This window comes from Phoenix dactylifera, chromosome 1, assembly GCF_051530095.1.
Source record: "Phoenix dactylifera cultivar Ajwa chromosome 1, Ajwa_hap1_PhDact_Kaust_v1.1, whole genome shotgun sequence".
Classification (NCBI taxonomy): Eukaryota; Viridiplantae; Streptophyta; class Magnoliopsida; order Arecales; family Arecaceae; genus Phoenix; species Phoenix dactylifera.
Window position 1 is genome coordinate 45,204,739 of NC_143190.1, and position 18,292 is coordinate 45,223,030.

General features: G+C 36.4%; 2 protein-coding genes across 10 annotated transcripts in view; one reads left to right on the plus strand and one right to left on the minus strand.

The window, feature by feature from the left end:
• The window catches only part of LOC148715329 (uncharacterized), a 22,943-nt gene continuing 4,651 nt past the window's right edge, over positions 1–18,292 (plus strand). The window contains exons 1-10 of one of the 9 annotated variants that reach the window (XR_016395929.1): positions 1–143; positions 309–370; positions 455–596; positions 686–3,052; positions 3,349–3,388; positions 3,475–3,520; positions 5,271–5,335; positions 5,820–5,889; positions 5,997–6,172; positions 6,356–6,479. Coding sequence is in view for 7 of the 9 variants with exons in the window: in XM_089924299.1 (XP_089780425.1) it covers positions 3,015–3,052; positions 3,349–3,388; positions 3,475–3,520; positions 5,271–5,335; positions 5,820–5,889; positions 6,356–6,486 (390 nt within the window). In the remaining 2 variants the exon portion in view is untranslated. Of the gene's footprint in view, positions 371–454; positions 3,053–3,348; positions 3,389–3,474; positions 3,521–3,681; positions 5,099–5,270; positions 5,336–5,819; positions 5,890–5,996; positions 6,237–6,282; positions 6,759–18,292 lie in introns of those variants that run through there. The other 8 variants (XR_016395926.1, XM_089924299.1, XM_089924303.1 and 5 more) reach the window with 8 other exon arrangements.
• LOC103708147 (26S proteasome regulatory subunit S10B homolog B-like) overlaps positions 9,171–18,292 on the minus strand; it is a 20,525-nt gene continuing 11,403 nt past the window's right edge. The window contains exons 2-10 of the mRNA XM_008792933.6: positions 17,105–17,224; positions 15,824–15,960; positions 15,505–15,666; positions 15,227–15,313; positions 15,069–15,155; positions 14,783–14,920; positions 10,705–10,896; positions 10,495–10,593; positions 9,171–9,556 (exon numbers count right to left, since the gene is read on the minus strand). Coding sequence (XP_008791155.3) covers positions 9,482–9,556; positions 10,495–10,593; positions 10,705–10,896; positions 14,783–14,920; positions 15,069–15,155; positions 15,227–15,313; positions 15,505–15,666; positions 15,824–15,960; positions 17,105–17,224 — 1,097 coding nt within the window. The 3' untranslated portion in view covers positions 9,171–9,481. The remainder of the gene's footprint in view (positions 9,557–10,494; positions 10,594–10,704; positions 10,897–14,782; positions 14,921–15,068; positions 15,156–15,226; positions 15,314–15,504; positions 15,667–15,823; positions 15,961–17,104; positions 17,225–18,292) is intronic.

Consider the following 18,292-nt stretch of genomic DNA (forward strand, 5'->3'; position numbering starts at 1 on the left):
TGGGAGCGGGCGGTGAGGCCGAAACCCAAGATGGCGCCCGCTCCCCTTGTCAGGGGTTCCGGAGGGCCAAAAGCAAGAGTGAAGCCCCCTCTCCATCTCTCATTCCTTTCTTTGCGATTCTTGCGTTTTCGATTAATCGAAAGGTTCTTGGGCTCAGTTCTTTAAAGATCTATCTCTCCTTTCTTTCTTTGCGATTCTTGCGTTTTCGATTGATCAAAAGGTTCTTGGGCACCAGTTCTTCGAAAGTATTATCAACTTATCATAATTCTTCATTTGTTTCTTGCGTTTTCGATTGATCTTTGGCTCAGTTCTTTAAGATCGGCACTGTTTGGGGAAGGATTTGGGGCATCACTTCTTGGCGAGTATAAGTGTATAACCACCATGTCAAGATCCTTCAGTTGTAATTCTGGATGTTTGGTTTCCAAAATTTTATTATTTTACCCATCTTCTCCAGCCATTTCGTGAGAACGGCCCGGCTCCAGCTCATCCTCAGATCGTATTCGAGGCAAGGGTTTGGAATTCTGGATTCTTGATATATCATCTCTCTCTCTCTCTCTCTCTCTCTCTCTCTCTCTCTCTCTCTCGCTCGCTCGCAGGTAGATATCTTTTTAGATACTTCAGATAACATACTAGTCTTCCAAAACTTGTAATCTTGACTATTTTTTTTAATGGATTTGTTTTATAGTGTGAACCAGAGATGAATCTAGGGCTGAGACAACGCAAACTACTGATTCATTGAGACTAGATTTGGCTGATATTCCTTTGTTTCACAATGTGGGTTATGCATCAACCCAATTGTAGGGACGTTTTACATGGAAACTTTGTGCTCTATGCCATTGGATGTTTGTTATTTCTAATATTTGGACGTATGTTCTTGTGCAGATGTTTCTTTAAATATTAGTCATTTTCTAGATCATCTTTGATCTGTTTTTCATGTTGTTTATTTGTTACTATAACAATCTGTTTATTAGAACTGAAGGCTGTATCATGTCTCAATTTGCTTCAGCGGTTGGTGATATTGCATTACTGTTTTTCTTTTAAAGCATACAGTTGATGGAATTTCAAGATCGTACAGTTTTGGTTTAGTAATTCTGTTTATCTGATTGTTTATCTGATTGTTTATCTTGTTGTTTTTTTCTCTCTTAATAAGTTGATCCATTATTTATCTTAGATGCTAACTAACTACTTCATAAGCACATTTAATGCACTGTGCTTTTTAAATATAGAAAAAGAAGAAATATATTAAGATAATAAAAAAAGCATAAGATATATCAATATAGCTAAAGATGTAAATTATATAATGTTTAAAAATTGCAGCTTTAAGATTCCACCTGTTGAAGATCTATCAGGAAAACAAAAAGCCATCAGCTTTAAGTAAGGAGAACTTTAATTTGAAAATAAAAAAAAAATCTTTTTCAGTATTAGCTTTTGTAAATTTGAACTAAGCACCTGTGATGCATGATTCGTTTCATAAATGACTGCGAACTTGTAATCTGATGAGATATCGGCTGTTGCAATGCACATAAGTTATATAAGGAGTAATTTGATAGGTTGTTGATCTATCTGAATATAGTTTTATAACTCTATTTTGCTCACTCCGGGAATATTGCTAACCATGATCTGTCTAGTAGGCCTCTCTCCTACCACTTGTTGACCAGTTGGATCAAGATCTCTCTTTCTCTCTCTCTCACACGCACACACACAAACACACATTTCTCTCTCCTTCTGCAGCCTTCATTAGACCTTGATTTTCTCTCTAAAGCAAATATATTACCTTTTATTTGTGCCTCCATAAGTTCCATTCATCTTCTATTTATATTGTGTTGCCCAATCATTGTTCTGGCTATGGATGTGATGCGCAATGTGGTCCACGAGTTTCGGTCTTAAGGATTAGCCTGCCCCATCTTTTCTCGGAGTCATCATCTTAACTATCTATTCCCTAGTTCCACATCTAGTGTAGTAATTATTATAATACAAACTCCTTGGGATGAACATCAGACTCCATGTCTATGAAATGCATGGCTCATGAATACATGTCCCTTAATCTAATTCTTGCTCTCTTTTTATGGGAATAATAAAGATGTTAAGTGAATTAAAAAAATCCTATTTCCATTTTTGACTTCTCTTATCAAAGTCCAATTATTATAATTCATATATGTTTCATCCCCTTCTCTATTTCTGTCTAAAACTAACTGACAGTCTTCATTTGTGATCTCCTTACTGGAGTACTCCCACCCCTTGCTCTTCATTTACCAAAATGATCTGATGTACAATTTCTGCTGATATTACAATCTTTAGTTTGGAAAAGTGTTTGCTATATTTGCTAAGTGGATATTGAAGCAAGCTTAACACAGTTCATGCTTATATTTATTAAAAAGGGGCCTTTATAAGCAAGTGTATCATGTTAGTATACTCTGGAAAAGAAAATTGTCGTGTGCTGTTTATAGAGTTTCCTTTTGCAGCTTCTTATTTGGGTCATATTATGTGGAAGCACTGAAGAAAAGTATGTCCATTATTTTACCTCGAGTTATTTTTCATTTGGAGTGTGGTTCTCGTTCTTGCATGTTATGGTTTCTGCCAACAGGAATTTGTAGTGAATTTTGCCACATTTGAAGAATAATCACCCATATCACCATATGGTTATGTTAAATTGCATGAAATTTCAAGAGCATCAACATGAATATGTTTTGATGTAAGAATACATAATTTTTTTTAAATAACTACTTACCAGCGAGTTTTGGTGGATTTTGTATTTGTAAGATTGTAAATTATCATTCACATTTTGGTGGACTTGTGATATCGTTTGTAGGAATAATTTTTTGGATAAATATTTAGCAGCGAATTTTGGTGGTTCTTATATTTGTAGCGTTGTATATTATCATGTCACTCTATTGGCAGACCAGCAATATTGTTTGTAGGGCTGAAATTAATAGAAGATTTTTTCAATCAAATGGTGGTGGTGTGCACTGGAGCATAAAACACTGCTTCTTTATACTGTTAATCCAAACTCAAGCATGCGGCAGATTTATCAAGGTGCCATCCAGATGAACTGGTATGTAATGTCAGGATTCACCTTTCTATATTAAAAATACTAATTTCTATGTTCACCATCGCATTTGGCATGTCAACCATATTTGTTTTATTTAATTGTCATGCAATTTCCTGTTGGAAGCAACAATTTCATGCATCTTGTCATAATCATTGTCATTAATGAAATTAATCCTTCTACTTAAAAGTGTTCCAGTCTCATATTCTTCTTTCATCCCTTCTTCATTTGTGTGTATATGTGATGTGATGGCTGTGTGGATGACCACTTGATGCATTGGCTGATTTTTACATTTTCTCCAGTGTGCTCAATGAAGATGCCTTGGTCAAAATGTTCTTCATGGTGAGTATTTTGCAAGTCTGCAGTAATTCATGCTCACCTCTTCATAACTTCATTGAGGGTAATTTCATGACCGTCATATTTTCCAGCCAAGTTGGATCTTTTCAGAGACTATGCCATGGGGACTTTGCTCAAGTAAGTCTCATGATCATTGCCTCCAAATTTACTACTTTAGATGGGATTGGTAGATAATGTTTATTTGTAATTTAGAGTATGTCGCCAATCAGTGTTATGTCCAGTCAGTAATTTCTTTTAATGGAAAAGATCAACTTTTCTAGTGATGGTTTCTTGTGCAGAACTGGTGATCCTTGTACAAGGCTTACACAAGGTATTTGGGTTCAGTATAAATCTTATAGCCACTTTTCTTTTTGTCTACCCTCATTATATGCCTTCTTGTATGGTGACATCCATGAGTATGTGATTAGGTTTGTTATTTTGCTACTAATATCAGATGGAGGCAGCAAGTCTCTTAATTGCCTAATCACAGAATTACCTTTTCGAATTTCTAACACTTAGAATAAGTTTCCTCTCTCTAATTTTTTTGCTTGTATATGCATATGATTTCTTTTAGCATTGCTGACTTTTTTGTATCCTTCCTGACATTGAAAAGAGTGTTTAGCTTCATAAAAAAAAGATTGTTTGAATTTTGCAATTATTTTTCATGTCTGCCCTTAGGTAAGGTTTAGAAGTCATAACAATAGCAAAGCAAGGTGACGAAGTTGTTTGAACTGGTTTTGGGTACTCTGACCCCTGCTTATTTATTGAAATCTTACGAAGAGCAGGTCCAAGTCACACAACAGGAAAAGACTGAGGTTGTCTGTGTGTAAGGCATATGTAATATATTGTAATACATATCTATAATATATATCTTGTGATGAGCTTTCCATTAGCTATGTGGATGCCTGTATTAATGATGAGGCAAGTTAACCAGAGCGGGTAGCAGAATATCTTGGAGAGCTGCAATGCAAATAGGACACCCTAGTAATGATGGGGCAAATTAACCTTGAATGTTTCATACTCTATTCCTTCCAATAGCAGGGAATCATTATGGATATGCTTTCTCGCTATGTGGATTTGAATGTTTCAAATTATTAGTTGAAATGATTTGCAAGAGTTGAATGTTTGGTATTGACTCTTCAACTTATATTCTTAAATTAACAAAGGTGATATTAGATCCCAACCCAATTCGTCGCTGTTTTAAGTGTCCATACATTTAATTTTTTGTATGCAGCAGAAAAGCTTGAATTCTATGTCATTTATTTATTAGAGGACCAGTTGATGCATAAGCCCAGTCGAATTCCTATTCTTCTTGCACTCCAATTGTGTATGGCATTCAAATCCTTTTTGAAAAGCTTGAATTCTGTCATTTATTTACTTTAGCAGGGAACTAGTCCATGAGTATGCCCAGTCAAATTCCTATCCTTCTTGCATAAAATATTATATTTTCATGATTTGGTTCTCTAGGTTGCTGAAGATGGATGTCTGGGATCAGCTGTTTCTGGATTCAATTTAAATTTTGAGGATTTAGTTTTCATTTATCGTGTAAACTAATTGCGTGAATATGAAATTGTTGATTGTACCAGTGTCTACAAAGTGCCGCACCACCATTTCTGTTCTATGAATAATGTGGCTAATTCTAATGTTTTGTCTCAAATGGAAGAAAATGTTTAAATTTAGAAAAAAAACTCCGGTTAAAGAATCTATTTGCTTGCATATTCATATCTGCTTGTCCTCTACTTTGCAATCCTTTTCACCTCAAAAATGAAATTTGACTGGTCTCTCTTTTCTTTAACTGATTGATTTTTTTGTGCCTTAATGTTAATTTCTGCGATTTAAATATGTGCCGCATTCTGCAATGCGGACCATTCTGATTCCCACCAACCAGTGCATTTGAGAAATAGCTGCCAGCTTGAGCGGCTGGGGTCAACTACGCACGATCCTATGCTCTCTCTGAGGGCTCGTTTGGTTCGCGGGAAAAGAAGGGGGGAAAGTGTGGTCAACGGGAAAGTAATGAGATGCCTTTTGTTTGGTTGGAGTTTTCAAAGGAGAGAGAAGGAAAAGTTATATTCCCATGGGAATGTGATTCCCACATTTCATGGGAAAGTCTTTCCCATGAGAAACATGGGAAAGTTACTTTCCCATGAGGCGGGAATCACTCCATTTTTACTTTTTTCCAAAAAGTCCCTTCAGCATTAAAGAAGCATTAAAGAGGCATTAAAAATCTAATTTTTATTAAGGGCATAATAGGAATTATATATAACTTTCCTAGGAAAGTGGATGGCCAACCAAACATAAGCACCTTGGAAATTTGTCACTTTCCCATGGTCAACCAAACATGCCAAAAGTACTTTCTTAGGCATCCTCTTTCTAGGAATTTGTTTCTCAGGAATCATATTCCTAGGAAGGAAAATGCTTCCCGCGAACCAAACGAGCCCTGAAAGGTCATTTGTACATACCTGAGGGTTTGTGGCGTTATGGGGAGACAAGAAGGTCGCTTGCTGGGGGTAAGAATTCTCTTCTTTTCCCTCTCATCTTACTTCAGTGAGTGGTATTAGCGTTTGTTTCCTAATAGAAAAGCAAACCTTGTGAATATGTTTTGTGCCGTGGTAAGAAGCTCCAAATTTCGTTACCGAACTTTGCCAATGCAAATTGAGAAAGCCATCGAGTTCGCTTCAAAACACACGTCTTTATTTACCGACCTGACTTGGACCTAAAGTAGGATCATAAACACCAATCTTTCAGTCGAGGCTGTTTCTATATCAAAGGCTGAAGATGTGCATGAAAGAGGTATAAAAGCATGAATTAAACTGTTATATGTTAGTTTCAAAGCATTACACTGCATCCAACATATTGCCAATATTGCATATTAAACCTCCCCTTATTCTTAGTCGTTTCAGAGGGTCCTTGGGTTAGCTTAACTCTGACGGATGAGTGGATGGTTTTTTTCTCAATATTGCCATTGAATCCCAGATCGAAGTCAAAATGCAGCTCGGATGACCTTGAGGTCGGCAAAAGCAGAGCTGGACAAGGTGGTCGAGGTGTCAGGGCTGATCTCCTTAGGGGATGACCTGCAAGAAGTCTACTTGCTGGAGAATTTCTAGTAACGGATCCTTCGATGCCTAAGTTAGGATAGAGGGGCAAAGTGGAAGGAAGAAATTTCAGCAGATGGGGTTCTTTGAAAGAGAACTGTATAGCATAATATCCGCCTATCTAAGGGCCTCTAGGCTGCCCCTTTATATAGGGTGGTCTGTTTTGTTGTTACTTAGGTTGATACGATGAATGCTAGTGATCAGTCGTACGTTTACGATGTGTGCATTATTTCACGTTGGTGATGTACGATATTGACTGCGCGCCAAATGCAGAGTTACCACAACTATAGGTTGCTAAAAATGTCAGTTCTTATCGGCACATGTCGATTGCAGTTGCTCGACTTGGTTTATACCAAGGTCAAGGAGGTCAATTTGATCCGACGTCGAGGTGTTTAATATTTTTCTATCATTTGTCCTCCACTTTCGAGATTGAGTTGCATTTCAGTTCGAGCGACAGAAGTCATATCGTCATCTCGATCGAAAATAGAGCTTTTGTCAGGGGCATTAAATGCATCAATTGGTCTTCTCGAAGCGTCACCATATTCTGGCTATCTTGAGGTGCCATTATTAGGGGGCCAGGGAGTAGGTTGCATGTGCCGAGGAGAAGGCTGCCAATGTGGTCAAGGAGTATCTTGCTTCGGAGCAATTCCAGGACGAGACTGTCAAGAATGCGATCGGTGGCTTTAGAAAGGGCTTCGAGGAATGCTGAGCTTAGGTTTAACGGCTCTTCTCGGGATGGACTTCTCTGAATTCCAACCTGACCTTGGTGAGGACGACAACGATGACGACGTCAGCAAAGGCGGAGGCGGTGAATGCAGCTACGAGGACGAAAAGGGCAGCATCGTCAGCAATGGCGAAGGCGAAGAATGAAGTCCTTGACCTCTTTATTTTTTGCTTTTTTGCTCGGATAAAATGAGCTCGATGTACTTCATTTTTAGCTCGGTCTTTACCAAGATTGATGTACATCTCTTTTTGCTTGGCCTTTGTCAAGGTCAATGTACAAATTCAAAAGCAATAAAAGTAAAAGTTTTTTCAAAGTACCTATGTTTGGTCTTTGCTTGCATTGTTTATTTTTTTCTTGAGTTTAGGTTGTCACACTGAACTTTCCTTCGATATCCTTCTTATATTTAATTTCGATCAGGGGATCGGCAAGGATCTTTACCCTATCTTGGGCTCCTCCTCAGTTGATCTTTAGATGATTCCAACCAGAGGATCGGCAAGGATTTTTGGTCCATCTAGGGCTCCTCAATTGATCTTCAGATGATTCTGATCAGAGGATCAGTAAGGGTTTTTGGTCCATTTGGGGCTTCTCGGTTGATCTTCAGATGAGTCCGACTAGAGGATTGGTGAGGATTTTTGGCCCATCTAAGGCTTCTATTAGCTTGGGTCAAAAGATGCATAATCCAGCTCACTCCGGTTTTTAAATCTAGGTGCAATTTTTGACCTAGATTTAAAATAATTAATTAATATATATATATATATATATATATTATTTTTTACTTATTGAAATCCATTCAAGGCAGTAAATAATCATTTCTTGTATATTACAATATTTTATATTTTAATTATTATTTTTATAAAGATAGATCCTTCCTATTTGATAAAAATGAAAATTAAACTTTAGATATTTTTAAAACTTTGTTGCTGAAATATTTATAAATATTAGTAACTTCTATGTACTAAATTTATGGATATAATTTTTCTTACAAGCTCTCTAAAAAATAGATAATTAATGTTATTTTTATTTATACTATAATTAAAGAATAATGATAATATATATGCTGTTTTTTATTTATTGAAATCCATTCAAGTCATTAAATAATCATTTCTTCTATATTATAATATTTTATATTTTAATTACTGTTTTTTATAAAAATAGATCCTTTCTATTTGATAAAAATGAAAAATAAATTTTGGATATTTTCAAAACTTTTTTGCTGAAATATTTATAAATAGCAGTAGCTTCTATGTACTATATTTATATATAATTTTTCTTACAAGCTCTCTAAAAATTGATAATTAATGATTATTCTTTATTTATACTATAATTAAAGAATAATGATAGTATTTTATAATACAAACTTAGTCGAACGAGTAACTTAGACTCTTTGACCAGGTTGGTCTCCATGTAAGTTTAACAATCATGCCTTAAATCTTTCCTTATCTTCGCATGCAGATGTGAATTATGTTATTGTGTAATTAATATTAGTTCTCATCATTAAATTCTATTAAAAAATTGATTTATGCTGAAATAATATTCAATTTATATCCATATTATCTGCTCATGACAAATATGGATAATTCTGATTTATCTCTATATCCATTTAGACAAGTATGGATAACAATTTTGGTATCTGTTTATTTTCTGTATCCATATTCGTTAAAAATTATAAAATATGAATACAAATATCTGATCTATTTTGAACTCTATCCTTGCGCTTTCTCTTGCCTAACTTTTATTTTATATTTATCTTCTTTCATTCCATTTATGAAATCAATTAGGGTCACCTAATTTCCTCTCAGAAGGGAGAAAAATGACCAGATACACCATCCAATTGTTGATATGTTACAAAAAGCCTGAAGTCAACAATCAAGAATTAATATCCTAATTATAGCACACTTGATGGTAATGCATAGCATAAGGCATTGGACAATCGAAGGACGAGAAGCCAACAGATCAAAAATCACTTGCAGACTTGTATCAAAGTCTTATCTATTTGATTCTATTTTATTGGAAAATCAAATCACTCATGTGACATATTGCAATATTGATTCTATTTTATGATAAATATATGACCAGCATCAACATCATCACCATCATAGACAGCATCAGGATGGTTCTACCTTAGGATAAGTGTATGACTATTGTAGCCCTCTAACATGAATGTCAGCTGATGAAGTTGGCTGACGTTTGCAACAAACCACAGGCACAACTTCAACAAACATCTTGCCAGCATCAACATCGCCCCCATAGAAGACATCATCCAAGGATGGAATCAAATTTTTCCTAATCCTTACCAAAATCAGCACTGTAGTGAGAGCTTGACTCCAGCTTCTTTGCCTCATTCAATTTCCTAACAGCCTGAAACAGTAGTCGAAGTAACAAGCATCAGGTCCCAAAAGTACAAAAAGAATCCGAGTCATCACAGCTCATCACGGTTTGAAGGGAGGGGGGGGGGGGGGGGGGGGGGGGGGGGGGGGGGCTGGGACAACCAATATAGATAAAAGAATTGCTTTCAATTATATAGAAATATGTTATAGTCACCCTATCGATACTAGATGCTTGGACATATCCACCAAGAAAGAGGAACAAAACTATATCACATCAAAGTCAAAGCTAGGATCATTTGCTTAAGTCCTGAACCACTGTGCTGTAAGACCAACCCAAGGGCTTCTTTTGTTCTTGCATATTTAGATAGACATCCAAAGGAGCCATTTTAGGGCATCATTCACTGCAGAAGTTGCTTTCCAGAATGACCATGAGAAACACCTGCTTGATGATCCTAACATAAAAATTGACTACTACAGAATGGACAATCAAAAGTGCAGCTAAAGCCCATGTCAAGCAGAACTCCAACATTCAACCATTCATTCTTGCCTACAGCTGATCCAGGCAAGAGTTTTACTAGTATAGGGTGAGGACTTCAGGTGTAACCAGGCAGGGCATAGGTCAAGACAGGATTACATGATGAATTTTGGGTGACAGGATTGCATTATGAATTTTGAGTGATCTTTAAATAATAGATATGACAGAAAAGGTATTCCACCAAATGGCTAAAAAGCATTTGACACAATGAAGGTATAATAGGTTCAGACTCAGAAAAATAAGGCAGGATTTTGCAGCAAGTTTTACATACATTTTCAGGCAGAGATGGGTTAAAAGAGGGGAAAAAAAGATATGCATAAGAATTAGACGAAACACCAGGCAAGATGTTGAATTTTCACTTTAAGATAGACAATTATCAGTATCCCTATGAAGTGGAGTGTTAAAGTATAACACGTCTACAGAATGTAAGTTACCTTCATAAAATCTTCATGAAAAACATAATCTCGTTCTGCACGGATTGCTGCCATCCCAGCTTCTGTGCAGACGTTTCGAAGATCAGCTCCATTGAAACCCTGAAAAATAGGATGGTTTTTTGATTTTAGAAACAAAGATTAGGATGAATTAGGAAAAATAAAGCAATGGAGATAATACTGGTTATAGGAAAGAATATGCCATAAACTCACTTCAGCAAGTTTAACAACTGCCTCATAGTCTATCTCGCCATGTTTGGCTATACCAGCAGCATGAATCTTGAGAATTTCCATCCTTGACTGTTCATTTGGCAATGGGATTTCAATCTTTCTGTCTAACCGACCTGGACGAAGAAGTGCTGGATCCAGAACATCGGGTCGATTTGTTGCCATAATCATCTTAACCTAATAATGTTTTGGGAAAAAGAATGCTACTCAATAAGCAATTATCATAAATAATATGGATCAGTTGATATAAGAAAAAAATCATGGAATATTTTGTTTCACTTCATACAATATAGCCAGAACCCATTTAAGGCTCACAAAGTACATCTATCCACTGCAATATTGCATAAAGGATTTAAATGATTCTAAAGAAAGTACAAAATGGCATATGTTCAAAAGGGCATCCATCTGACAGTGATATTCCACAACCTCAAAAAATGCTAGATGAAAAATCTTTTATCGACCAAATGTGTCAACCAAGAAAAGGAAAAAAGTTAGTCCAAAAAAATACCAAGTAGAGATACAGAGATGACCATCATCAAATCTCCCCCATCTTGGGATGATTTTCAGACACATCAAAGACATTGTTTTCTTCACCGGACATAGAAGGAAGACAGGATATCGAAGAGTTCTGCACCTAGTGTACCATCTGAGACCTAGTACAAAGCTAATGTTGTACCATATAAGAACAAATCAATGAGCCTAAGAAAGTCCAAATAAAAACCATAATCCTCCTGGATCCACTTGGGATCAATAAGAATTAAGAGCGCCTGTTATATGTGGGAGAGTCTAGACGTCTAATTGAGAAACTGGCCAGATGAAAGATAAGCACAAAAAAAGGGGTTATGGATATGCACATTGCAAGCCTCAGACTAATGTGATCGACGTGACACCAACTCACATAATAATGCAAAAGCAAATCTCATGAACCAACCATCAGTGGTTGACGCTAGAGCCACTCAAGCCAATGTACACAAACAAATTCCAGTGTCCACCACTAAAACAAATTTAAAAATTGGAAAAAATGTGGGACACCTCAGGAAACAAGGAAACCTATTAAGAATTAATAAGGCAGTCATAGTTTTTTGGAGATAACCACCATGACATGAATAGGGCGGTTATTTTTGGGTAGGAGGAAATACTCTGTAACTTCATAGATGAGAAAACTATGTATAATTATATGTACTTAATTAAAACTAGCAACACCTTCCACAGGTTCATACCTAACAAAGCTAAGGTGGGAAGTAATTAGAGAAGACGATTTAATTTTTTCTTGGCTACAGCCTATAGTGGATAGAATTTCGCAAGAGAATTCTCTCAAATATGTGACAATCACAACCTCGTGGCCCTGACCTATTATATAACAATTTCCTGTGCACCCAAGAACAGAGAAGGAACCCCAAGGGACTTGAGTATCGCTATGTTAGGAAGTCCGGAATGTTATAGGACATGACAACTATTCTGGAATAACTCTGGAATGTTGCTAAGGTATTTTCAAGTGCTTTGTTACTTTTTTTTTCTTTAAGATTTTTGAGGACATTTTGTTAATATTTTTGCTTCCCTACTTCTGCATCTAATTCTGCCTTCTCACATGCTCCTGTTTGAGTAATTAGAGTTGCAGTCTTCTTGAGAACTTGTGGAAGGAACCCTACTCACAACTTGTGACATTCTTAAGATTACTTATAGAGGTTATGAAGAGGCACCCTTATGAGGGGTGGAAAGATTGGACGGTTAACCTCAATTTCCTTGAAGTATCATGGTTCTAGCCAAGGTTACCTCTCATTTTTCTATACAAAATCAAAACACACAAGTTGATTCTGGATCTATCAATTTCATTCCAAAGTATCATTAGTTTTTATCTCATGATTTTACAATGCCTATTGTGTAAATTTTATTAAAAAAATGTCCTAATCATATGCTCAACTGCAACTCACAATCCTCATCCATCTCTTGCTCACATGTCCACTCCAACCCATTCAAAAAGGAGAGTATGTCCCAATCATATGCTCGACCATAACTCCCAGTCTCTTTCTTGCATGTCCATTCCAACCCATTCAAAAAGGTGAGTCCGTATCGCTCAAAATCGTAACCTGTCTTCTCTCTCCTTCAACATATTCTTTGGTGTGTAACTGACCTGCTATAATTAGAAACACACACGTTTGTGCATGTAAAGAAATAAACATAAGTGTGTGTGATTGAGAGAGAGAGATATGAAAAACAATCATCCTGTAGAAGTATTGTTTGTTGATCAGCAACAGCATATTGAATGTAATGTTTTAGAGACAAAATACAGTATTTTTCTTCCTGGAATTTTGAGTTTTAGTAATGCGCTCGAACTTGAAATTCAGTTCTATTAAAACTACTTTTACATCTATTTAGATTTGCTGAAGCCTTCCAAAATGTTTAGATGACATTTCTAAATTTCTATCAAATCTAATAGTATCATCATGAAAGATATATGTAGACTCCTAACCTGGTGGCATATCTGAGGTCACATTCAAGTTATCAAAAAAGATAAGCTTCTCACTAACTGGTCACTGGCGTATGTGGCCTGATTTGCTTTAGCAGTGAGGAGATAGGTGGCTTCAAGGTATACAAAAAAATTCAAAGAAAATATAATCTCATGTTAATTATTTGAGCTATTTTCTAGAATTATGTGTTCTGGTCCCATCATATCTCACTTGTTCAAACTTCTGAACATTGGTATTTCACTATGAAACTCCTTTACTGAATCTGGAGTTGAATTCTTTTGACCTTGGGGAAGTTATGTATATTGTGGACCTTTTGGAGAAAGAGGACCAAAATGCAAAAGGGAGTTGGTATTACCTGTGGTTATGTTCAAAGGACCAGAAAATGAGTTAGCTGACAGACTTGCAGAGGAACAAGTCAAGAGAATATCCTTTTGTTGATAATCCTATCAATATTTTTTTTTCAGGTAAATCCATCATTGATGTCTTTCTTTTATTGCAATATCACCTTTCTTTGACCATTAAAAGCCCTGCCTAATCGCCCAAAAAGAAAAGGTAAGGGACAGACTCAAAGTTATTAAAATCACAAGGGCTGAGGAACTTTTGGTCTATGGACGAAGAAAAAGAAAAGGTGACAGATCATCTAGCTAGTCCTGAGAAGAGTGTATTCAGTAGTAAATTTTGAGAAGTCTTTGCTTCTCGTTATAGGCCCATATTGGACATTTTCATAGCTATAGGACCTGTGCAGGCATCTATTTAGCCTCACATTGGTTGTGTATTGGGGAGATCAGGATCTTCTACTTAAGATGTTGCACCCACTTTCATAGCTCTTGAACTAGCATCCAAAGAACTAACTAAATTTTCTGCAAGCTTTGCTTCCCTATTCCTGCAGCTGCCTTTACAGAATGAACTTTAATAATATTCATAAGCATATATGTCAAAGATAAAAAGAAGCAATAAAGCTCTGGCAATGATCAAAAATATTCTGCACTTATCCTACAAACAATGGTGAAAACACTGATGTTAATGCAAACTCAGTTTTCATTTACTGCTTCAAATATTAGGTCTAGCAATAAATGCTATGACTCATGGAAAGAAGCAAATACTACCATACAATAGAGGATATAAAAGCTATAAGCAGAAAGGCATTTGACCATGTTTAATAATGTCTGTGCAGTGATATTCACAGCCATGGATGTCCTTCCCAATTCACATGAACTATTCCTAGAAATTACTTGGAAAAAGTAAAAGGAAGAAATCAACCATTCATTAACACCAAAACCAGAACATGATCACAACTTCTGTAGTTCTATTACTTGTGTTTAGCATCAATGCCTTGCTTTCACATATATTACTCATAAATCAGTAAACAACAAAAGCAAAGCCAGCTCTCCGATTGATATTTTCCTGTATTAGTATATTGTTGCTGAGGTGAGACAAAGACCAGGTCTAGCACAGTAGAAGCTAAATCAGCTAACCCATATTTTAGCCTTCTGAATATTGCAATCAATAACTATCTCATTTTCAATACTCTTTTCATAAGACAACAGTCTGATAAATACTCTTAGACAAACTAAGTTTAGGGAAAAGAAACTCACCTTCCCAAGCTGATCAAATCCATCTAGTTGGTTGAGCAGTTCCATTAGTGTTCGCTGGATCTCACGATCGGCACTGGTCCCTTCACTAAATCGACGCCCACCAATGGCGTCGATTTCATCCATGAAAATTATGCAAGGCTAGAGAAGGGAGGCCCATTAATTAATATCAGACAAACCATAGCATATAGAGACTGTCAGATGTTTTTATAAAAAGGGATGCTGAGATGATGTCCAATTAACAATAAAAAGCCCAGCAAAAAAAATCCCAAGATCTCTGAGTCCTTACTTGATGATCACGAGCATAGCCAAACATCTCCCGGATTAATCTTGCACTTTCACCTATATATTTGTCGATTATAGCACTTGATACAACCTAACAGATAAATATAAAAAATTAAAAGATGTATAAAAGGGGAGGGTCAGATTATTTTAGATAACACTAACCTTAAGAAAGTTGGCATCAATGTTACTAGCAATCGCTCTGGCAAGTAATGTCTTCCCTGTTCCAGGAGGGCCATAGAGGAGGACACCCTGAAATCATAAAATCAATACCTCATAAACTCATATGACACAATGAATTATTCAGTTTAAATCTCAACTTCCTCAAAAGATAGATTTTGCTGGCCAGACTGCTTAGAATTCGTTGTAGTAATTATAAAAGAACAATTCTTACTCATACTTGAGTTATACATTACAGAATTCAATAATGGGCTCATAGTTACCTTTGGGGGTTTAATTCCTACTCTGAGAAAGAGCTCAGGATTCATAAGCGGCAGCTCAATAGATTCTCTGAGTTCCCTGATCTGGTCAGATAACCCACCAACAGCAGAGTAGCTAACATTGCCAGGATCTTCATGAAGCATGTTATACACAACAGGATCAACCTGGAACCAGGAGATGGAACGTTGGCAATTAAGTTCATCATATTTGTTTTGACATAATTCAGGAAATGAAAAATATAAAGAGCCAGTGGGAGCCCATTAAGTATACATCTTAGATCAGTGCCCCTCCATGCAACAATATACAACGACCATTCAGTACCTCTCGTGGAAGAGCTCGCATAATGGTGAGGGTTGTCATGTCAAGAACCACACGGGTTCCAGCTGTCAGCTTCTCTTTGTCCACCTTACTGCGGCATCCAACAACATACCTTGGGCCACTACTAGCTTTAACAATTACTGGAATACAAAAAAATTATCTGTTAAATAGCTGGTGCTTAATAATTCCAATCTCATAGCAAAGACAATTTTTGGCAGCAAGACAATAAATAACTAAAACCATGATAAAAACCGAACCAGAAGGTACTTAAAAAAGGCATGCAAGTGAAAATAGCAAGGCACATTAAAGAATGGAACTTGGAGCTTTGGCAAATTAACATAGCAAGCCACTTGAGTACTTTACTACTTTTCCAATTGCACAAATATATTTTATAGTTTAACATCCAAAATTTTGTCTGCAAAGCTTCCTGAATCATCATGAATTTGCCATCACAAGCAACAAAAACTTCATACCTTAAAGGGAACTAGCTATTGTCTTGATGAGTTGAATTTACATCACGACCAAATTTAACCATTGCAACGCAAAAAGCAGTGGCTAAGGCTAATCAACTGAATATTCAACACAAATCAAAGATACTAGCTTTTCCCAAGCCATTGCTTATGCCTTCTGTCAGGGTCTTCAAAGGCTGATACTGACTGACTTGCTAGGAATAGCAACCAAAGTGGCTCTTGGGCCTCAAGCACATGGGAACTCGCACGTTGATTCCACTATTTGATCAGAGTGAAACTCCAGTTATATCCATCTAATAAGTTAAGGGCAATAAATTATAATCTGTAAGGAGACAGTTATTACAACCTATATCAAGTGTTTTATGACCATAGAGTGATGTACTTTGCCATAATATCAGCACTAATAGCACTATGCGGACTTAATATAGTCCAAAATTTGCTGATAAATCAGAGCACCTTGCTGCTGCCCAATGGATTAAGCAAAGCATCCTATGATCCATTGCTGTAGTTTGAGTATTATCATTGGAATAAGTATCTATTTCCCTGATCCTTAGAAATCAAGAATAGGAGTGAAGAGGAATAGGAACTAGACTTGATGAAGGACAATAGATATCTTAATTTCAAAGAGGTGCAAGGAGCAGGATTGGTTGTACAGCTAAGAAACAGGTTCAACTCCATATATTAGCCCCCTTAATTTCAAGTCTTAACTACATCAAAAACATCAATTAGGAAATGGCCAATAGTATATGAATTCATAGAACAGCAAAAACAGAAAGAAACAGCTCTGCAGCAAAAAAGAGAGCAGATCACTTACAGCGTTCATTGTCAAGTGGCCTAAGAACCTCCCCTATAATCTGCCCTACACTTTGGAGGGACTTCAGATCATCTTCAGTTTTGGCAAATTCCTTCTTTGCAGCCCTCAGGTTTTCCCTCACTGCATATTCAGTTTCCACCACGTCAGTTACAGTCACAATGACCAAGATAAAAGACTTTACTAGTTATTTCAGACTATTAACCAGTCAGAAATACAAACAAAGACAAGCAAAAGAGAACTAGTTCAATATCAATGACAATTACTGGAAGCAGCAGGAAAACAAAACAATTACATAAGCTAGCATGATAAAGTTTTGGCATAAAAAATCATGACCATTTTGATTGCAGATAAAAGCTTAGTATAGTACAACCAAGAGTTTTTGGAAATTTAACATAGTTTCTTTGACTTCTAGATAGCTTCCCACCACCTTATTAAAGGCTTTACGAGCAAAGAATAAAAATGATACTTCATCTAGCTTGTTCTAAATATTCAAAGTTCATCCAATCTGGTTTGAATAAGTTGGAACCTTGCCTCTTTGACCAGCAAGGACACTCATGGCGGATATTACATTTCCTGTTCTATCATTCTGTCAGGCCATCTTCCTGCCAGTACAGTTTTGATTTTATGAGCCCCACCTGTAACATGTTCTAATATTGTACGGACATTGCATGCGAATAAGCACCTAGATAATCCCTTCATGACATGAACATCATTGGGTGGTTTTCCACCTCTAGGAAAGAAGGATGAAGTGAAAGGGACCAGCCATGCTGTGGCATTGTTTCCATTGCTGGCATTACTATTAACCATCATGGTTATTGTTGTTTGCCCAATTCACCCTCTGATGGTACTAATAAACAACTGTAGCAGAAGTCAGTATTAACTGTTATAACAAGAAGCAACAAGTATTAATGTAAAACAACATTATTTAACCCAAAAAGTGTTAGCTGATTATGATAAACGATTAAAACCCTATAAAATAACGAATACTCATTGGTAGGAATAGTGAAAATAAAAATCAATAGTCATAAAAGGAAAAAAAAAAGACCTACCATTTTGTTGATCTTTATGTAACTAGAGCCTCCAAATCTATTAAAATGACCATTACCCTGCTAGCTCAACTGTTCTTTCAAGCTGGCTCACAGCCTCACCATTTCTAATGAAAAAACATCTAAAATTCCAACTCCTAAG